At 46.9% G+C, this 23,177-nt stretch overlaps 1 protein-coding gene across 1 annotated transcript in view; it reads left to right on the forward strand.

Annotated features, from left to right (window-relative positions):
• Positions 1–22,001, forward strand: part of LOC119387974 (importin subunit alpha-4) — a 47,609-nt gene extending 25,608 nt beyond the window's left edge. The window contains exons 10-11 of the mRNA XM_037655568.2: positions 8,232–8,558; positions 17,932–22,001. Of these exons, the coding sequence (XP_037511496.1) occupies positions 8,232–8,558; positions 17,932–18,027 (423 nt within the window). The 3' untranslated portion in view covers positions 18,028–22,001. The remainder of the gene's footprint in view (positions 1–8,231; positions 8,559–17,931) is intronic.
• Positions 22,002–23,177: the final 1,176 nt, after the last annotated feature.

Here is a 23,177-nt window from a genome sequence, read left to right on the forward strand (position 1 = left end):
CGCCATGTCATGCTTCCAGACGTGCAACAGGCTTATTTTCATTTTATCATCGTGTTGTTTTTACGTCGAATTTTGAGCTCACCCGTCGTACATCTGTTTCTTATCCTGTGCAACGATCAGAGGCCACAAGCTTTTAACTACGACGGCGACACAAATGAACACAGGCATCGGTGTTTGTGCTCCTGTCGTTCCATGAACATTGTATTGCGACGTGCTAAGCGGAACCAAATGGTCTGTTAGGGATTAGAGTTACGTATAACTTGCATAATCACGGCACGGAAGCCCGAGAGTCATCTTAAACTCTAGTGCGCGCACCTAGCGCGCAGCCGGACAATGGCCTACGTGTTCGCTCGTCTCCATTTATGTTTCTTCGATTACTTCGAGTTGTCGTAAATATTAACGCTCTCTTATAGCGCATATTCCAAGAACCACACCGAGGTCAGCTATAACAAATCATACAAAGCAATTGCCAATTTTAAGAACTGCACTGGCATTCTACTCATCGTCGGCGCTGCTGCGGGAACGTCTCGTGGGCCGCCGCTGCTTGCTGTTTCAGCCATTTTGAAGCTGACAGCTAAGCGATTATTTACCAGCGCCTTTAAACTCGCGAAGCGTTGCTCTGTTTTGCCCGTGTACCGCGATGAACAGCAATACCTTGTGAACTGAGCGTATACGCTGCATACACCGACGCGGAACCCCACACACCGGAAGGGCGGCGAAACATCGCAGACGCTAGACGGCGCTGCGGCGGTGGCGAGCTTTAAAAATGGCAGCCTCCTTGTGAAATTGGTGTATTAGAAGGCGCCTTCAGCGTGAAACAAACGCAATTTCAGATGGTGCACAGTGAAAATGCTATTTCACTGTGCATCATCAGTGCAACGTCACAACCGTCTTGACTGCATTAATTTGGATGCAATTTAAGGTCCAGCAATCACAGCGCGAGCACGGCTCCTGGTTAAACTGTGTAACCTTTGTCTCCAGCTCTAGATACGTTGTGGTCTGGCACCGAAACAAAGTTTTCTTCTGACCGCTGCATGTCACGATGTGATTCTTGAGCGTCCGCCAGTAGCGAATGCTTCTGTGGTGCACTCTATCTGCCCGCTGATCATAGCCATAGGTGCCGCTGTAACCAGAGCTGCCAGCATCGCAGGAAGCAAAAAAGAAAGAGTATCCTTCGAGATTGGAGCAGCGAGAACACCCATGCAAAGATAAACTTTCAGTTATTGTTTGTGACTCACGGCTCCCACTCGCATTCACGTGCGCTAGCATCCCAACACACCTTTCACACACTTCCGACTAGATTTCTTCGTGCCTTCACGAACTCGATCGCTGTTTTCTTGAACGCTACAGTGAACTGTTGCGGCCACTGGTCGAGAACAAGAAAAAAAGCACCTCGGAGCCCAAATAGATTTGCAAGACAACAAAAAAGATGGCTGATCCCTATGTCATAGGAAGCGGTATAACACGAAAGTGAAATGTCACAGTAGTTGATTGTTTGTAGTGCATTGGTATATGAGAGCTTGTACAATGTCTGCTGTTGTTTGGCATATATAGCACTGCTTCATGTGGACGCACTCACGTTGACGCCTAGTGGTGAATAACCCTTGCGGTAGCTGAAGTCCTTAACATATGCGTGGACACCGCATATGGTGAATGCCGAGCAAATATGGCATCAACAAGCATATAATAAACACTGATACTCGATATGCACTCCTTCAAAGCGTCGCGGAACGCAAAGAGAAACTCTACGCGCGTCGTGTCTTCCTCTAGCCTGGCCGTTAATTCTCACAGGGCGAGCGAGGAACGTTGTGCGACAGCCAGCCGAGCGTTGGAGAGCTACCGTATTTACACGATTGTAAGTCGACTCGAATGTAGGTCGACCCCCTAAAATCGCACATCAAGAGAAAAAATAAAAGTGCGAGAGCATTTCATTAAGGGGGGACGCGCCTTTCGTATTGCGAAAAATGGCATAAAATCGGTTTTTTTTTGAAAATCGCATTTTCAGTTTCTGTAGACCCTTTTCTATCAGATTCCAAAATATCTTCACCAAAAACCACGTAGAAGTGCTTTAAAAAATTTGTTACGCCTGCCACGGTGGCGAAAGTTATTGCGGAAATCGCAAAAAAACACTGATTTTCAAAAAATAATAGCTTCGCAACCGCGCCACCGTTCGCCGATATTTTGGTCTCGTCGGAACGAGCATTTCTCCGTCTTCGAATTCCCCGCCTCAGCTGGCTCCTCCCTTCGAAAACAAGCGCACAAAAAGCAAATGTCCGAAAGTCGTTTCGAGGCCTCCGATTGGCTGCGTCCGCCATGTTGCCCCAGCGCGCCTCGCCATTGGTCCGATGCGCGCTTCGGGGGATCGTCGGCTGCTGCCATGGCTGCTGCTTGCGCATCGCGAGGTCACGGCTGTCGAAAGTCGCGGTCTTTATGACGCGTTCGCACTCGTTATGTGTTCACGGCTCGAAGTCGACGATCACGTAGAACTTAACTACGTTTTAGTTAGGAGCTGCAAGCGGAAGCCCGATCAGATTACGATGGCACGCCGCGCTCGTAGCGAACGTCGTAAGCGCGCGTCTCGGTCCGACCCTTTAGTTGACTCGTCGGATCAGCGGTTGGAGGTTCTGCTATCAACACTTCGTACGTAGTGACGAAGATAATCGCGGGACGACTCCTTGTACTCGCGACCACGCATTACGTACTTTTAAGCAAACATCGGGCACCGCGGCCGGCGTGTCTACTGCTCGGAGTCGTCGCTAGGCCTAACTCCGCTCACGCCGCCGGCGTGTGAGGCGAACCTCGAACTTTGCGGGCAAGAACAACGCGTTAGAGGAACCGCGGCAGTGTGCTTCTTCGTAAGCAACGCAGCGCATCGCCCGCCGGCTCCTCGGAACAATTTTACGCATCGGCAGCGGACCCCACAGCCAAGCTCGTCGCGCAGCGGCCGCGCGTCGGCGTCCCGAAATGCGAGACCAAACACGTTGCGCGCCGATTTTTCGTCGCCGCACCTAGGGATATTGCGCATCGTCACCGAATGCCGCGACCCAGAACATCGCGTGCAGATTTCCCGGACTCCGCGGCCGAGCACTTCGAGGTGAAATAAAGCACTGTTGATGCAATTTAGGCGCGCTTGGAGCCGTGCGTGGTATCGCCGCAAGCTCTCATGAATCATCTGAAAAAAAATAAAAGCCTCGCAGATAACCGTGTTCGCCGCAACCGGGTGAATTGTGAAGCGCATCACAGTCGAGGTTTACAAGTGAACTTGAGTGAAGCAGGGAGATGAATTTACATCTGCCCAATTCGCGTCTTGAATAAACAGCTAAGGAATTTCTATTCCTCCAATGTTTTGGCCGTAATTGCCTGTTATTTAGGAGGAAGGGATAGGCTGTCATGATGAGAGCCACTCTTAGTAACCTATAAAAATTATTCAATGATCAATTGCAATAAAGACTAAGTGATAGCACGAATACAAAAAAGCTGGCAAAGCACCACAGCATATGGCCTAATCACATTACAATATAACGGGCAGCTGAGAAAAATTCTCTGCGCTTGAAAAAGGCTAATAATCGATCACTAGAGAAGATAGAAAGGCGGCAAAGAAAGAGAGTGCCAAAGGACACCTCCAGTTATGCTGCAGGATCATTTTAGAACTACATATGTGCTCAAAACTTTCAAACGTCGTTTTCTCAAAATGACTTTTGGCTAGTGAGGCTGCTTATCCCAGCCATATCTCTGGAACCACTCATCGAATTTCCATAAGTCTTTTTTTATTATGTACTTGAATAAATTTCTGAGGGGGTGACAAGCCCATTTTTTCAATATATTGTGTCTGTTATTTATTATAGTTAATCAAAATTTGATTGATAATATCCTAATCACCAACACTAAGTTTGATGGTCTGCTAAAACTTTTCAGCAAGGAAATTAAAAGAAAGGGCTCTGTTACCCCCTAAAGTATCAATCTGGGAATCATCACAGTTAATTTCACAGTTCCAGTACCTTTTGAAAGTTCTGCAGGCCTGGGATAAGAGAACCATGTGCATTATTCTGACATACTGCCATAACTTGAGAACCAGTGAACATAACTTCATGAAATTTTGTAATTCTTCTAATGCTTTTGCTATGAACCTATCATGAAAATTTCATTAAGATATCTCAATAAACAAAAAAGTTGGTATCCGAAGGTAGCCTCCCCCCTTAAGGAAATTTATTTTCGATGTCGCTGAAGAAAACAATCTCAAATTCCGGTCTGCAAAGCTGGCTTCACGGCAGTGCTTCGAAGCTATGCAGAAAAGCTAGCTTTGCGGCAATACGCGGGGATTTTTAGAAGGTTAGAAAATCGTCCTTACAATCGAAACTAGTTTCGATTGTAAGTCGACCCCCCAACTTCGGACTTCAGATTTTGATAAAATAGGTCGACCTACAATCGTGTAAATATGGTATTTTTCAATATGAATGGATGCTATGAGTGAGGCTGGGGCTAAGTCCGCCACCTCGCGGTGTAAAAGTGTTGACGAAATTACACTTCTATTGGAAACGCATCGAATGGGACGGTCGTAGCAACGGCGCATTTTGTTTTTTGTTTTTTCGAGCCTGGGTGGCACACATGTCACTGCCCCATTATCAAGGGGACGCTCATAGCATCCATCCATCCATCCTAGGAACACTGCGAGAGGAAAGTGTGAAAGATAAAAGGCATGTTCATGCAGCCTTCATTATGTGCTTGGCAGTAGCTCAGTGGGCTAAACGCCCGGCAGCTATCGTCGCGGACTGAGAGGTCACAAATACGTCATGAAAGTCTTCGTGGACCCCGGCATAAAACACTTTCGTGTTAAGGGGGGACCTGGGTCTTAAAATTTTTTCTTTATTTTTGAGTCAATATGAACCAAACTTCACTGTTTTGACCAGTTTTTTATGCTGATTTCAAATCTGTAATTAGTTTTTTAATAGCTGCACTAGTTCAAAAGATCTCGAGGTTTGGAAAAATAATTAATGCCTGCTCCTTACGGGGCTTTTAGGCAATTTCGACCTAATAAAACCAATATGTAAGTGCATGGGCCCAATGCCCAGATCATGCTGTAGGGGGTGATGCTATTTTTATCCACTTGAGAGCACTGTGAAGGTCAGAAAACAGATGAACACTCACTGGTGGTTATTTTTTTCTGATTCACTCTCATTAGTATCTCTAATTAAAATTTGCAAAATGGTGCTAGAGTAATGCAAATAGCATCACCCCCCAGATCGTTTCAATACGAGTAAAATGATACCAAATTTGTGATTTTTACTCGGCAACAACATGGAAAAAAACCCCGTAAGGCTGAGTGCATTGAGCAAAAATATCAAACTGAGAAAAACGCGTTTGAAGTTTCAGACAACTGTAACTTTTGTGGAAGTGCAGCCACAGCACTAGTGGTTATATCATTTGATAGGTTTCTTCTTCACGAGAACAGCCATACCAAATATGTGACCATGACCTGCCAATGTACTGGCAAAATCTTCTTACAAAGCCACATAGTGCACCCAGTACCAGAGTGATAAACTCCACCTTTAGCAATTCATAGGCCTGTACCAATTCCTTGCAAGCTAAAGAAATACAAAATTTCTCTATGAATGTGGCTTTGCAACAGGCAAATAAAATAGACAGAGAGATTAAGTCTAAAAAGCATGTGGGTTATTTATTAAACCAAAAATCAGTTATTATTGTCCAGCAATAGCACTTGGCTCAACAGCAGGCAAGGGCTGTACTCAGGGTCCCCTGCTGGTTTGTGTCATTTTGAAAGTCTGTGCTTGGTGTCACTACTGTATAAGTGCTCCTTTTGCAACTTCCAATGTCAGTTTTTAACCTTCTCAAGGCTGTGGAGCACAAATCAATTTCCCAAAGTGTAACACGGCGTCTCTGCAATTCCGGTGCTGCCCTGTCAGGTCGTGGTTGAAGCGACTACCGTTGCACCCTTGTCGACAGTATTGGTGGCCCTAATTTAATGCATTTCACTTCAAATTGCATTAATTATCTTAGCACCGCTATCACCAGCTACCTTCTACGAGAAACGCTTCTCGCGCGAGTCGCACCTATGATAATGAAGCACAGGCTTTGAAAGCAGCCTATCCTATACCCTCTGCCTTGAAAAAGGTCACTGCTTGAGCCGAACTCGGAATGAAGCACAAGCCCAAAGAACGTTTTTATCACGGATAAGTCCACGCGGATAAATTCTGTGCCATTTTCCTTGCCGCCGTTCACCAACATCCAACGGCCTGAACTTCCGCTGCTTCGTTGCGCGCTGCGATGCCAAGCACTCCTCCCGTCGCCGTATTTCCCGCGCACTCGGCAGTCCCGCATAGTATGCCATACGAATGCGGTTTCCAATGCCACTGAAGCGTTGCCTAATGATCCGATGGCTGCAGCTTGACTAAGGGGAACCGGGCGGTTCTCGTAGACTCGACGCTCCGGTAGCGACAAGTAGTTTCGGCATCGCGCCCTCGTACACTTGGCGCGTCTTCTTTACACGAGAATCTCCGGATGTGCCAGCACAAAATAAGGTAACTGTGTGTCGGTGGGCCCCACGAACGCGAGCGTAAGCAGAGGAAGATGACACTTGTAACAACACACGGGCACACGACACCGGCAGCACGGCAGCCGTGAGCGCGGAACAAAAATACAAAAACAAAATGGCCGCCTCGGGTTGCGCCAGCCAATGGGAGGCGCGAGAGAAGGGGCTCGCCTCGCGCGCGCGCGCTCTGGCCAATGAGCGTTCTACAACCACCCTTCGGAAAAGCTCCGATAGCGGCCGTTCTGTTGCAGCGACGCCATTTTGAAATGCCGCAAAATGTACACAAAGAAAACAGCTTCAAAACAAGCCAAAGATGGCGGTGATCAGCCAGCTGCTGCGCCTGCAGCGCGCGCGGGAAGTTTGAACAAATTTTGCCTGTTGAGATGCATTTCGCGGCTCCCGTGGCGTCTTAAAAATAAGTTTTAACCCATTTCCCGGGCGAAATCGGCGATAATATTTTGAGGGCAGCTGCTTAGGGGTGCAAACATGCCTAAAATGCGTTTTTCTCAAAACTGATTTTCTGTCCATTTTTTACTATTCTAAGACCCGCGTCCCCCCTTAAAAAGCGCAAAATGAGGTCGCCCACGGCACAAGGCTGGTAGTAAAAGCGATGCCGATGATTCTGATGGCGATGGAGGCAGTTGACTTCAGTTGCCCATAGTGGCCAGACTTGCAAAGTTTTTCTGCCAATGACCGGTATATAAGACGGCTCGGCTTTTTAGGGCTCTTTTTTGAAAAAAAAAAATTTGACCTATAATCCGGTTTTTACGGTAGCCATACTGGTGCATGGTGTCACCAGTATTGACACTGTAGCCTGACGTCACGCTAGTGTTGACGTCTGTAGGTTCGCCATGGGAAAATGGACTTTAATGCTAAATAAAATATCTTATCAGCATTTACTGAGCTTCACACTTGCGCAGAGCCGTCATTGTATACAGATAATTCGTATAGCAGAGTAAACTCACTTTCGGTAATTCAGGCCTTCTGTGTGGCACACGGTTACACCATCTTCCAGTTCCTGAGTTGGATCACTGTTACATAAATTGTAAACAGTGTCTAATGAGGCTTTTTTTTTCTTCCTTTTTCTTTTTTCTAATGGACAAATAGTCACCACATTGCATTCTAAAAGATTCAAGGGCTGAGCTTGGTAAGCTCTCTTACTGTGCATGACAGCTTAAATGTTAAAGTACAGTAGACTCTCAGTAAATAGAAATCTCTTAAACGGAACTGCTGCTTAAACAGAACAACTACTCCTAATATGATTGGTCTCGTACTTGGACTCTGCACCCCTGCTCCTTTCTCAGTAAACGGAACTCCTCTTAAACGGAACACATTTTCCTGGTCCCTTCAGGTTCCATTTAACGAGAGTCTACTGTAGTTTAAAATCTGACATCATCCTAACCTACATGTAAGTTCCAGTAATGAACAGTAATGGTTCCAGTGAACGTCATATTGTAGTTCGAAGACACAAATACAAAGACACGGAGACATGCAACACAAGCGTAACAGAACACCTGTGTTATGCCTCCGTGTTGGTATTTGTGTGTGCGCACTACACTATGACTATCAGCAAACACCAACTAGCCCAACAACAAGTCCTCCTTTCTAATATTTCTTGCAGCGAAATCACATACCTTATGGATTTAAGACTGATTCTAAGCTTCTTACCTGTTGTTCTGCTCAGGGAGAGTTCCAGACGCAGAAGGAAGCAGCTTGGGCCATCTCCAACTTGACCATTAGTGGCACCAAGGTCCAGGTGTCCTACTTAGTAGAGCAGGGAGTTGTGGCACCCCTGTGCAACCTGCTGACTGTTCGAGATCCCCAGGTGGTGCAGGTCGTGCTAGACGGCCTAAACAACATCCTCAAGATCGCTGGCACCCAGTTCTATGCCGTGGCAAGCAGCATTGAGGAATGTGGTGGCCTCGACAAGATTGAGGCCCTCCAGAACCATGAGAATGAGGAGATATACAAGCTGGCCTACGAGATCATCGACCAGTACTTCTCAGATGATGTGAGCCAACTTTTTTTTTTTCTCATTTTCTTGATATTAGATCGTTAGTGTTCTGTAAGAGTATTGTAGTACCGAGTTATTATTTTTAAAAATTTGTCAGTTCTTTCATGTTTTTCAAAATGTCCATTTCAGTTTTGTGCCGTCTTGTTACTTATCTGTTCTACTCTTGCTAACACGCTGTCTAACATTTCTAGATAACCTAGGTAACCTTGAAAATTCACACAACATTGGGTTTTCAGTGTTATCTAGTTCTACAATATTTAGGGAGAAAACGTAAACTTTCATCCCAGTTGCTCAGAAATGAGTAATTTGGTGCCTACAGCATCTATGGTGAGGCTTGTGGTACATCAGAAGCGAATTTTTTTAACAGAACCAACATGATTTGCAGATAGCATTTTTCTGCCTTTGTGAGTATCGGCTTCGTTAGGTGGCTGCAATGTTGTGAAACGTGCAATTCAAGGGACATTAAAGGCAAATAACAGTTTATGTCAGAGTGAAAGGTCAATGTTTGAGAACCTCTAAAACGTCAATATTATCAACAGCAGTGCTCTACTAATCGAGAAATTAAGGGGGGACGTGGCTTTCATATCGCGAAAAATGGCAAAAAAATTGATTTTTTGAAAATCACATTTTCAGTTTCTGTAGCCCTTCTTATATCCGATTCCAAAATATCTTCACCGAAAACCGCGTAGAAGTGCTATAAAAAATTGTTGCGCCTGCCGAGGTGGCGAAAATTATTGGGGAAATCGCAAAAAAACACTGATTTTCAAAAAATCATAGCTACGCAACGACGCCACCGGGCGCCGATATATTGGGCTCATTGATAAGCGTATTTCTCCGTCTTCAAATTCCCCGCCGCAGCTGGCTCCTCCCTTCGAAAACCAGCGCACAAAAAGTAAATGTTCGAAGGTCGTTTCGAGCCCTCCGATTGGCCGCGTCCGCCATGTTGCCCCAGCGCGCCTCGCCATTGGTCCGATGCTCGCTCCGGGAGATCGTCGTCTGCAGTTCGTGCGTCTGCAGGTCACGGCTGTCGAAAGTCGCGCTACTTCGTGGTGTATTCACACTCGCTCTGTGTTCACGGCTCGACGATCACTTTGAATAGAACTACGTTTTAGTTTGGAGCTGCTAGCTGAAGCTCAGTGGGATTACGATGGCACGCCGCACTCGTAGCGAACATCGCAAACGCGCGTCTCGGACCGACTCTAGCGTTAACTCGTCGGATCTGTGGTTGGAGGTTCTGCTTATGCGCACTTCGGACGTCATGACGAAGATGATCGCAGGACGACTCTTTGTACTCGCGACCACGCGTTACGTACTTTGAAACATCGGGCTCCGCGGCCAGCGCGTCTACTGCTCGGAGTCGTCACTAGGCCTAACTCCGCTTACGGCGCCGGCACGCGAGACGAACCTCGAACTTTGCGGGCAAGAACAACGCGTTAGCGGACTCGCGGCAGTGTGCTTCTTCGCAAGCAACGAAGCGCTTCGCCCGCCGGCTGCTCGGTACAGCGGATGGTCGTTTTACGCATCGGCAGCGGACCCCACGGCCAAGCTCGTCGCGCAGCGGGCACGCGTCGGCGTCCTGAAATGCGAGGCCAAACACGTTGCGCGCCTATTTTTCGTCGCCGCACCTAGGCATCGCATGCTGGGTGCACGCGATGTGCACCTAGCACATCGCGTGCCGACTTCCTGGACTATGCGACCGAGCACTTTGAGGTGAAATAAAGCACTGGTGGTGCAATTTAGGCGCGCTTGGGGCCGTGCTTGGTATCGCCGTAAGCGCTCATGAATCATCTGAAAAAATAAAAGCCTCGCAGAAAACCGTGTCCGCCACCGGGTGAATGATGAAGCGCATCGCAGGCGAGGTTTATAAATTAGCTTGAGTGAAACAGGGAGATGAATTCATATCTTTCCAATTCGCGTCTTGAATAAACTGCTAAGGAATTCCTATTCCTCCAATGTCTTGGCCATAACTGCCTGTTATTTAGGAGGAAGGGATAGGTTGTCATAATGAGAGCCACTCTTAGTATCCTAAAAAATGATTCAATGATCAATTGCAATCAAGACTGTTAATTATGTTAGCGATAGCATGACTACAAGAAAGCTGGCAAATCATCATAGTACATGGCCTAATTGCATTACAATATCTTGTTTTTTGTCATGTTTATTACACCACTTCATAGCTTCGTTTAAAATCCATGCTACATGTTCTTTGTATATCAGAAAAGGATATTAGGAAAAAAGAAAGAAAACAAAGGCACAACAGATGAAAGGCCACTTGTGCAGGAGGTCCAATGTTATAAAACACACCAAAGATCACAATCTTCTTGTGTTTTAGAGAAGCAAGGCACCTCAAACTAAAGGCAGGGCACTCAAGAAACTGCACATTACGAAGGACTCGAAAGATTACGACCCCAGTGCCTTTTGATGAAGTAATATCGTTGGTAAAACTTTAAAAGCCGTTTTCTCAAAACGACTTTTCTTGCTTCCTGCTTTGCCTGTTCCGCTGATTTCTCAATGACCGCTGGGTCTATTTCAGTTCCGTTTTTTGTTCTGTATTCCTTGAAGCACAGTTCAGGGCGTGACATTCTTGCTTTTTCAGTATGGCCTTTTGATAATTAGCTATTTGATGAGTTGCACAAAGCCTCGATACTTGTTGCACAGTCACCTCATGAAAAATGAAAACTAAAAAAAAATTTTGTTGCAAATAAAAAAAATCTAGAAATGTCACGCCCGCAATTAGACATCTTAGAATGCATAGCACTTTGAATGAGTTTCCTATCACATTTTTTAAGCGAGTGAGACTCGGAACAAGAGCAGAAGGTGAAATATATTGTACATCAAAAAGTTGTAAAGATATATTCATGAAATTTCTGCAGTAGCATTAAAAAAACATTTCAAATAAGTGTGCCAATTTTCATCAAAATCCATGAAGAAATAAGGAAGTTGGTACCGAAAGCCACGTCCCCCCTTAAGGTAAACAGACGCAAATGTGCCACCAGTGGGACATTTTGGAATGAGCTCGATGATGTCAAGAGTCCCAGTACAATTAATCACTTGTACTCAAAGTGCTTATAATAAAAAATAACATTCCGCTCATTACAGTCGAATCCCGCTATAACGAATACCGCTACAACGAAATTTCCGCCACAACGAATAATTTTCGATTCCCCGTCAGGCGCTCACAGAAAACAATGCGGAAAATGTCTCATCACAACGAATACTTTTTCTGAGTATTTCCGCTTGAACGAAGTTTTTGGGGGTGCCAGCACATAAGGAAAAGGAGCTTGCCTAGGATTGCCACGAAATTCCGCTAGAAACTCGACCATTTCGTGTTGCCAGAGCTGTGCGGCCGCATTGCAAGACCCGTGTCTTCATCGGAGACATGCTTTCTGCCACCACACGCACATCCTGGTAAATTTTTTGCCATTGACATGCTCGGCAACAGATCGTCCATCCGCCATGATGCTGCCGGTTGGTTTGATGCGTGTGCGGGCCGCGGAAGAATCGTTCTTCAATAACTCCCGCCATGTATTTGACGTAGCACTCAAAACAAAACTACTGTTCGTCTTCACAAGCCCTGCGATCGTGAATGACATCCACGGCGTTTTGAAGGCAAATGCGTGGCCAGCGCGCACCTAGTCCGATCGTAACTACCATATATTGACGATTATAAGTTGATTCCGATTATAAGTCGACCCCCCAACTTGCAACCCCTTCTAGGGGAAAAAAAAGTTTACTCTGAACACAGCCTCATGCTGTTGCCATAGCTCACCATTAAGTTTTTCAGAAGAGGGAGTGATGCAAAGAAACATTTATTTGCCCGTGAAACATTGCTTACGACTCATCGTCACTTGAGAGAAGGACGCAGTCACGGTCATTGCCATCGTGTGAGCCACTGCTGCTGCTCGCCGTAGGAATGGGTGCCAGTGATGCTGAGATGCCGCACGTGGAAAACGCCGCGCGGACCGTGTCGGTTAGCAGTCCATACCAGGCATCGTTGACAGTACGTGCTTTTGCTTCAATATCATCGTAGCAAACACTCAGGCTCTTGCTTCTCTGGTTGTGAACCCAATCTCAAACGGCCTCCTCAACGGCAGGGTATCATCCAGACTTTGGTCCGCGAAAGGAACTGCGTGTAGCAGCGTACGCGAAGATCTTGGTCCTTTGTTTTCTCCATTCCCTCACGCACTTTTCCGACACATGAAACTTGCGCCCTGCTTCAACGTTGCTTTCCGACTCTGCGTAGAGGATCGCTTGCCTCATGAAAGCAGCGCTGCACTGTTGCCGGCGTAGTGGTGGCATCTTGGCGTCCGTTTGGCAGCGTCGCAAATTGCGCACACCATTGCTCGCAAACGAAGCGAAATGCAGAAATAGCGAACGGGCGGTAGTGCAAAAAGATGCGAAGACGCTTGTGGGCGCATGTGACTGGTCATGTGGTTTAGTTCCCCGAGGAGTGTTGCCTGTTCACACGGCGCTGCCACCTTTTCTGTGGAACACTGATGGTTTGTCAACGAATCGTTTCTATTGTATGAAAACAAAACTGCAGGGCGCATCGCAAGATAAATTTCTCTTTATTCATAGAGCATTGTTCGCCCTCTATCAAAGGTTTGAAATGCTGCTTTCGAGACCGTGTTTCCCAAGCAGTTCACATAAATGTCGTGCAGCAGGGATTTTTAAACGCGCTCTGTAGTTTCGCCTCACATGGTTTCGCTATACAGTAAAAGCCCGTTAATTCGACTCTCGTTAATTCGGAAAATTGGTTAATTCGGACATGTCATCTGGTCCCTGTAAATATATGCATCACTCTATGAGACCGGGCACTCGTTATTTCGGACAGATTTGACCGCAAATTGGATAATTCGGTGACTTTCGGGCCGCTGGCGAGGCTCGAAAACGAAAAAAGAACCATTCGGAACAAATGTGAAGCTCAAACGCTGCATCGCCATGGACATAAATTATCGGCTTGGCTTGACTTGAGACTGGTTGAATGCCTTTTCTTCGCGTGTGATAGCGTGTGGGTATGGCGCGGTGTCATTTTTGTTGCTTTGTTCCCGTTGGAGTGCTGCATCGTTGCGCCGTTTTATCGAGGAACGATTCAGTACGGCTCCTTTAGTTTGATCGTTGCTGGTGCTTTTGTGCTGTCTTCTCGTGTGAACGCACTCTCCACCGATGGCAACGCCGGCGAAGCGGCCCAAGTACGAGGTCAAGGACTTCACCACCAAAGTATAAATTTTGCGTGCCCTGAAAAATGGGCTATCCCGACAAGAAGTAGCTCCTGTAAAATGACGTCGGCAAACAATACGACGTGAGTCTCCTGAGCGCAGTGAGCATTCTTCGCGTATGTGTGGCAGAGCACGCCTGTGCACGCCATTGCCAACTGTTTCAGGCACTGGCTTTGTTGTACAGTCGACTCCCGATAATTCGAAGTCGCTTAATTGGAATTATCGGTTAATTGGAAGTGGAGTGGGGGTCCCGTCAGTTTTGCATGCAGTTCAACAGGAAGAAATTCTCGGTTAATGGAAGCTAGAGGTCTGAAATTTCGGTTAATTCGAATTTATTTTCAATCGAATTCCCGGAGGAAATCGTAATGTTTGTTAAATTTCCTATTTTTGAAGTGCTAAACAACAATGCGTGTGCGACCGGCACCCAAGGGCATCGCAGTTGACCACAGCGCCGCAGCTCAAAGCGTCAGCTGATGGCATCGCAGTTGCATGCAGCGCCCCAGATCACGAAGCGGCTGCTCCGGCGGTTCCGGTTCCGGGCCTCATTGTTGATCTCGTTACGGTCGTGTGCGGACTCCGCGTTTCCACGTGCGACGAAGCTCCACGTGCATTTACTATGGCAACTCGCGGGCCTTATCGGACGCCTGACTTGGCGACGAAAGTCAAAATTTTGAAAGAAGTTGAACAAGGAGGCACCGCCAAGCAAGATATTGCGCGGAAATACGGCATCAAGCCTGATACCCTGTCTAACATCCTGAAGAACAAGCGCTCGGTACTGGACGCATTCGAAAATGACCAGTTCAAGATGTCTCGCAAGAGAATGCGCACCGGCGCCCACCCGGAGTTACAGCAAGCGCTGCTCATCTGGATTCGGGAGGCTCGAAGCAACAGACTTCCTCTCAGCGGCGATATCGTTGCAGCGAAAGCGTCATCGCTTGCGATTATGCTAGGCATCGAGAACTTTGCTTCGTCCGATGGGTGGCTCACACGGTTCAAGCAACGCCACGACATGGTGTTTAAAAGCGTGAACGGGGAAAGGGCTGCCGTCAACGCTGCAACATGTGCTACGTGGAGGGAAAATCAGCTTCGCAAATACTTGGGAGAATATCGGCCGGAAGATATCTTCAATGCCGACGAGACAGCACTTTTTTACAGAATGTTGTCCGAGAAGACGCTGACCTTTAAGGACGATGACTGTGCTGGAGGGAAGCGTAGCAAAGAAAGAGTGTCGGTGCTGATGGCGGCGAACATGACGGGCACTGAACGATGTCGCCTGCTCGTGATAGGCAAAGCTGCTAAGCCTAGATGTTTCAAGGGCGTGAAAACGCTGCCTGTCGACTACGCGTCTAACAGGAAAGCGTGGATGACCGCAGACCTATTCAAGGATTGACTGACAAAATTGGATCGCAAGTTCGCGTTATCTAAACGCAATGTATTGCTCCTTGTGGACCAATGCAGTGCACACATGAATGTGCCGCCCTTGAGTGCAATACGTGTCGCCTACCTGCCAGCGAACACCATCGGTGTTACAACCACTGGACCAGGGGATCATCAAAAACGTGAAAGTACTGTACAGGAAGCATCTTCTTGAGCGGATGCTGTTGTGTATGGACAATGCATGTCAGTATGAGGTGAGCCTTCTCAGTGCTATCCATATGCTGGCGCGAGCGTGGGGTCGCGTAAAGGATGAAACCATTGCGAACTGCTTTAGGGCGTGCGGCTTCATTCCAAGTGGTGCAGATGATGACACGTCTTGTACAGTGGGGGAAGAAGACACAAGTGAGCTTGACGTCGACGGTCTCCTGCCAGCTCTCGGCGACGTCCCTTTCGAGGAGTACGTTGCCACTGACAGTTCGGTAGAAACGTGCGGTGCACTGTCGGACGCTGAGGTCGTGGAGATGGTTCTGCCCAGCGAGCCTAGTCACGAAACTGAGGTTGACGACGACGACGCCGCAAGTGAGCCACTACCGCGGGCTGCTGATGTAGCCGCAGGCCTTGCCCTCGCGCAGTGGTTTTTCTCTGCTGAGAGCAACGCCGAGGAAGCACTCAGGCACATATACAGCCTGCAGGTCTTGCTTTCTGCTGCAAGATTCAGCAAACAGAAGCAAACGGCAATCACAGATTTTTTCTCATAAACTGCTTTGAAATAAATGTATTTTTCGTTCATTGTGGTTAATTGGAATTCCGCTTAATTCGAAGTTTTTCGCGGTCCCCGTGAACTTCGTATTAACGAGAGTCGACTGTACCTGACTCCAGCGATGCCGCAATGGCCGAAGTGTCACCGAACGACGGTGCCGACGGCGGGCAGGATTTCGGAAGTGTTATGCCTGATGCAGTGACACTCGACGATTATATCGGCATTGATGGCGTTGCCACTGCCGGCTGTCTGACTGATGAGCACGTCGTCAAGGAAGTGATGCATGGCAACGAATCCGAGAACGAAGAGCCTGAAGAGGAGCAGCCACACCATGAGCCACACGGGCCCCCTCGCACTGTGAAGGAAGTCTCGGTGGCCGTAGTCGTCCTTGAAGAATTTCGTTTTGGCACTGCAGACAGCATGCGAGCTGCTGAGCACCTTGAAGGGCTCAGAAAAATTGTGTACGCGCGAATTTATGCTCGAAAACAGAGACGCATCCGCGATTACCTTGTAAAGTAAAGGTATGTTAAAAAAAACTCTTGCATTTATTGTGTTGATTTCGACCATTCGATAATTCGGACATTCGGTTAATTCGGACATTTTTTCCGGTTCCTAGAAATCCAAATTAATGAGCTTTTACTGTAGTTTCGCGATCGTCGTGGCAGATTTCAAAAATGTTCGGCTCCGGAAGCGGCGCGCATGCTTTGGGAGATAGCTGTTGCCGCTACTCCGCTGCCTCTGCGGCTGATGTTATAGATGCGTCGAATAGCAGGACATCCGAGGACGACGACCTTTCGCTGGACCCCACAGACAAGTCGACTTTACGATTCCGCGTATAGGTCGACTCTGATTATAGGTAGACCCCCGAACTTTGGAAGGTCATTTTATGAAAAAACACATAGACTTATAATCGACAATATACGGTACATTTTGCCGCAACTGCTGCAAACACAATGCAGTCAAGTCGACGCGATCATGGGCGACCACAAAAGTATGCGTGCATCCAACGTATGCGCACCGACTCAAAGCAATGCTGTGGTCAAAACCGTGGTAGACACGATCACAGGTAGCAACGACGCTGTTCTGAAGGCACACGCACGGCCAGCGCACACACATTGAAAACGGGACTACCGTTTGCCGCAACCGCTGCGCCGAAAACTGCGGTCGCTATCGTCGCGATCGATAGCTAATACGCTCAAGTACGCAGCTAACACATTGGAAGAAAGATTAAAGGCAATCGAGTCATAAAGCGGCACAAAGCGTTTCAGCACTTCGTTTTCAGTTAGCCTCTAGCGAACTTTGGCACACTCCTTCGTGATGCTACGTGCTCGGCACACTTCAAGGGTAGACTGCGTATCACATGTGCTTGTGTATAACTCACGTATTGATGCAAAGCCACCTTCTTTGCATTGCCGTGAAGCCAACTTGCGTACCGAAATTCACATATAACCCGCACCCCAAGTTAAGCGCTAAATTCTTTGTATATTTTGTGCGTGTTATACGCACAAAATATGCACGGTGTGCGGCCAAGTACGTCCGAGTTAGTGAGAATTCAATGCAAAAGACAAGTGTCCCTCATAATCATATCATGGTTTTGGGATGTAAAACCCCAACAGTTATTAGTATTAATAGTTCGAAATTAGGGTCTGGCATATTAACTTCGCAAGGTTTTGAATTGTTTGTTCTCGTAGAAAGTAGTACTACATCTGCATGTGAAAGTACTACTATGAAGTATAGCAGAAGTTCTGGGGAAGATGGAAGCTTGAAGAGATGGAAAATATGCGAACATGGGGTGTCGCTGGAGTCGATGTTTTGACAAGCGGACTTGTCTTCTCCAAGGCTGCAACTGCTTATACACACATCCGCTAAGGAAAGCAGTTGCAGCCTTGAAGAAGACAAGTCCGCTTTTCAAAATGTCTGCTCCATGTTAGCAGATTTTCATGAAACCATTTGTGGAAAACCTAGAAAGATGATGGAATTTGAAAGTATGGCATATTGTGTCCTCTCGTTGCAGGTGGATGAGGACCCGCACGTGGTGCCGCAGGCCTCCGACCAGGGTTACCAGTTCGATCCCAACGCTTCCATCCCTGCGGATGGCTTCAAGTTCTGATGGCCATGCTCGGAGCCTCCCGTGACCACCACGGGTAGGGCGGGGAGAGCTGCTGCAGCTGCCACCAGGACAGGAGGGGAGGGGAGATGCCGCAGCTCTGGCAAGCGTGGCTGGCAACAACAGACGAGTGGCAGTGCTTGCAACTGGTGTGCGGGAGAGTGAGCAAGAAGGCGAAGGGCCACGTCGCCTCGGAATGGCCGTCTTCTGCGTTGGAGGTGGCGCGAGACGGCAGTGGCGCACCCCCCTGCTTAGTGCTTCTGCATGTTCGACTCTCCTCTCGCGGTAGCCGTCACCGACCGTCACCGCAGGCACTTTGCCCTCACCATACAACTTTTTGCCACCGGTCTCGGTCATTGTCAGTTCCCCCTTGTGAAGACACCTCTTGTCAAGCTAGACTGTAGAGAGGTGTTCGTAGCAGTTCACATTGCCCTTCTCTTTCTTCATCTCTCCCCTTGTCCATGGTTGTTCTTGCTGTATTTCTTCAAATGGGTTTGCTGCCTTCTGTTTCTCTCTCTTTTTTTTTCTTGCTTTTCCACCTTTGTCAACCATGCCTGGTGCTATCTTGGAGAGAAATGGACCAAGCACTGAGGAATTGCTTGCTTTGCTTCAGTTTTTTTTTTTTTCCTGTCTTTGCGTGTTCTTAATGAGCATGTGTGGTTGCGCCAGGCGTCCTGTCCTCTGCATAGGTGCTGTGTTATGTACCCAACCTCTTTGCTTCATGCAAGCTGGATCTTGGCAAACATGAGCAAAAGTAGGAAAAAAAAAAAGGACTGTCAGAAAAGTAGGTCGTGCACGTAGTGTAGTGCTTGAAGACAGAAGTATTTTGACACTTGTTTTTGTGTGCAGATTTTGCTTTTTATTGCTTTTAAGGATCGTGGTTTCATGTCAGGTGTAATACCTCAGTATCTTCCAGATGGGAGGAGAGAGAAGCTACTAGTGTGTAATTATATACGTGTGTAATTGTCGCCCATCCACACTTTGGAGAAACTCTGGCAAAGTTGTGTGAAAAAAACGGGCCTGCTAAGAAGAATGTGAACGATCGTTTAGCTAAAGCCGAATTTCTGAGATATACGTCGTTCAACAAAGCGATCAAAGGCTGCTGTGCAGTGATAAAGCACTTTCTCCAGAAAGAGTGGGACCTCTGGACGAATTGAGCGCAATAGCAAGAGCTGCAGAAGAAGAAAAACAGCATCGCTGAAGATCAGTTTTTCATCCAGGTGCCTTAAGTTCTCCAGGAAGCTTGCCGACGTTTCCTTGACGATAAACGGAAAAGAAGGAAGAAAAAAAAAAGACAGAAGAGCACAAAATTTGTGGCCAACAGAAGAAGAAAAGGCAGCGCTGCCACTGCGGCACTGTGACAACAGTGAGAATTGCCGGACACAGCCGACGAGCATGATGTGCCAATCTGTGAGCAAGTGGAGTTTAATCTGAGGAACTGCTGTGGCTGCTTGCTTCTGTGCAGTTTACTAGTTTTTTCCGAAGCACCCAGCTGTGGTTGCTTCAATCCATTTTGTGTTTCCCAGTGGCAGTTGTGCTGTGAGCATCTGGGTTTTCTGAGCAGCTCCCAAAACAGTCTAGGGAAAAAGCGTCTAGGATTGAGGGATGCCTTCAGCCAGCCTGCTGTGGCATGCATCTTTCCATGTAAATACTATTATATTTGCCATGGTCCTGCATTGCACCACTCATTTGTGGCAGTAATGCAGCCAGGAAGAGTTGCGTCTTTCTGGTTTGTTTTAATTCACGGCACGATTGCATTGGAGGCAATCTTGGCCTCAACTTTTGATTGTACATCAGTCTGTTTTGCTCGAACTGACCCCCTCCCCCTCGTTTTTTTTTTATGTCTTGAGCAAAACATTAGGTGTTTATAATGTAGGATTTGTACACAATTATGCTTAACAAATTGTAAAGCCATGTGAGGACACACACAATGGTTGTGTCACAATTCGGGAGGACCTTCGTCAAGATAATTTACAAGACGAGCTGAGCTAATGTACAATTCTTCAACCCAATTGCTGCTTTTGCAGCAGTGCTCTGTTTTGAGCTTGCTAAAAACCCAGAGGCTTTTCCTTGACTTTATTATTTTTTTTTCTTTGTGTGTGTTGTGATCTGGGCGATTAAAAATTATCGCTCCTTCGTTATTTTGAGCACTGTGAAAAGTTTTGATGGCCACTTTAAAGCTAGTATTATATTTGGCACTGAATTTTTTACTGCCTGCTTTTGTCCTCGGGTGTTAAGGCCTCTTACGTCAATATGCAATAGCTGTGTGGTTTCACAAGTGAGATGTTTGGCCGCATGTACATTTCTTGTTGCATCTAGATTTTTTCATGAGCCCTCCAAGAAGTACGGTCGTAGAGATCATTGTTTTAAGATCAGTGGTAGCCCTATTGGGTCTTTGGTGTGGCTGAGCCATTCTCTTCAAGGTAATGGGTGTCTTCGAGAATCTGCGTTCTATTTGCGACAAAGGACATCCAGTAATATGCTGATCATCATATCGTCAAAGTATAGCTAAAAAATTATCTGGAGCTATTTTTCTTTTCTCTCTCTCTTTTAAAGCCAGCAAAGTTCTCAAGGCGCCATTTTTGTGAACTCGCAGTGTGTACTAGGTGCTGAGTGTGAAATTGCTCAAATTACCCATTTATTTTCACTGGAAAGAGCGTCATCCAGTCAGAACAGCGTAAGCGCAGAACAGTGTAGTTGCAGGAAGTACGAGACCAGTCTCTTGTGGATTGCTGCGTTTTTTAAAGCTTCCCAAAACGTCCATATTTAACTGGATCGAAACGCCGCCTTGTGATATACGCTGTATGAAGAAAGAAAAAAAAAAGTTTCTCTCTCGCCTTGAAGGATCGTCAAACCAGGGTGCAATTGTGTTGTGGGGAGGTGGAGCCTGGCAGTCCTTAGTGTTGTTCTTTGGTAGCATTCCTCCTCTGCCCCCTGGGCCTTGTGTAGCGGGCTCTGGTGGGCGTGCAACATACAGTGCACTACGAGACTAGTGTAACCTGCTGTGGTTTCAACCTCTCTGTTGCCCTCCTCCCCCCTGTTAGTGTTTCAGGGGTGTTGTGTGTTTGTGTGCATGTGTGTACATTGTTTGGGCACAGCTTGGTGAACTTGAAGCACTCTGTGCATGGCGTGCTGATAAATGCTTGTTACTAGTGGCTGCCGTTTTTCCCCCCCTTTTTTTTTCAAAAGCCGGTGACAACTTGTTAAGGGTGCGTTTAGTGCCTGCATGTATTTTTTTTTGCCAGGCCAAGACTGTTGGCCAGTGGAGATTTCTTGCGGAATGAGCTCAACGGACTCCTCCCCTATAGGCCTTATTAAAATTGAATCCTCAGTAACCACTCGCATGGTGCATGCAAGATGTTTGCTTACTCAGCGCTAGGATCAAGTTCACCAAGGTGTGATAAATTCCTGTTTCGAGCACCTATTGTCTCCGTTGGGTGAACAGCAGCTGACAGGTAGTAACTAGTTAATCTGTCATTGGCTCTATGCCTTAAATTATTTTTCTCCTCCAGAAGGTCTCGCGCCTTACAACATAGGGCAAAGAAAGCAGAGTGCTTGTTATTTTGATGTGTTACCTTCCTGTCGAGCTGGTGTGCCCTGTGCGTCTCTGGACTGTGTGCAGTGCATATATTTTTTTTTTCGGCGTCTCGATGCTCTTTAGATGTCGTGGTACACCTTTGTAAGGAAAACAAATGTCTCCAAGGAGGACCATTGTACATAAACTGCGAAGCAAATACTACCTGTAAATTTCTTTTTGGTGGGAATCGAAAATTTGTTTTCCTTGCAAAGGTGTTTCTCCTTTAAAGCTCCTTGCAGGCTACCTTTAGGTTTACAAAGAGTAACTTGAAATTGAAAAATTTTTTTATACTGTATAGGACATATTTCAATCGGCACACAAATTAAAGGGTGATTGAAATGCCCCTTGTAAACCGAGGTGCCATGGCAAATAAACGAAAAGTCTGAACCTGGTAATTGAATGACTTGTGCACAAGTGTACTTTTATTTTGTTGTGGTGAGATAGTAGTAAACCATTCTCGGGTATTTCCTGTGTGTTCCGTACGGCTCATCTTTGGAGTGAGGGTGGTTCCTCATCAGAATACAGCCAGTTCTCTTCAGCGCTGAAGTGTGTACTTGCTACACTACGCACAAGGACAGTAGGAACACTCGTTGCTTCGCCGCAAGGGCGAAACTACGATAGTCGCAAATTGGCACGTTATACAAGGAAAGGCTAATGCAATATCCTTTAGCATCCGATCTGGCGTAACTTAACTCGGAACTGTGGTGTAAGGAAACGCAGCCGCAGCCGTTGAAGCGACCTTTGTGGTCTATCTTTAACGCGAACTGAGCGGTGAACGCACAGCACACCCAAAGGTATGAGCCTTCTGCTAATCCCTGTGAAAATAGGGCGCGCGCGATCGCGCTTGGCCGATCAAAGTACGCAGCCCCCGTTTAAATCCCGCTTGATCTTTCATATATTTTAAATGGTAAGCATTTCTTAGCGAACCAAGGCACTTTGAGCGTTTCTATCTACGTATCTAGCTCTCTAGCCGCCTACGTCTGGGGTGCTCTCGTGATCGCCTCCTTAACTTACTGTAGGCCAATATTGGCATCGGAGGGCAAGACTGTTTGACGAATATGACTGTCTGGTCATGACATGAATAACGTGAAAATTATGTCGCGGACGTCGTCAAACCCTTTCGTCCAGACACATGTGGCACATACCCGTATACCACGGGTATGCGCCACAGGTGATTGACAGTTTATATCTACTCGGGAACGGCGAGAACAGACATTGTGGCCATTTAAATGCGAGAGCGTTAAGGAAAACTGACATCGGCATCGTTGACCCGACGAATGCAAAGAATAAAAATGAGGATCCCTGCAGGAATCGAACCCAAGCAATCTGCGTGGCAGTCGGGTATTCCACAGAGCCACGCCAGGTCTAGAAACTGCTTTGGAAAAAGACCCTATGCAGGCATAATGTCGGTGTTACGTCAATTGTGGTTGTAGTGCTGGCTATCTAATTTTATAACAAAGCAATAAACACTACATATGTACTATGGCACAGGCAGCGGAGGAGGCGCTGGTACAGGCGTCTTGTCGGGTTAACGTCAATCGTGGTTCCAGTGTTGGCTCATTTTATTCCTATATAT

The sequence above is a fragment of the Rhipicephalus sanguineus genome, chromosome 3 (assembly GCF_013339695.2).
Source record: "Rhipicephalus sanguineus isolate Rsan-2018 chromosome 3, BIME_Rsan_1.4, whole genome shotgun sequence".
Classification (NCBI taxonomy): Eukaryota; Metazoa; Arthropoda; class Arachnida; order Ixodida; family Ixodidae; genus Rhipicephalus; species Rhipicephalus sanguineus.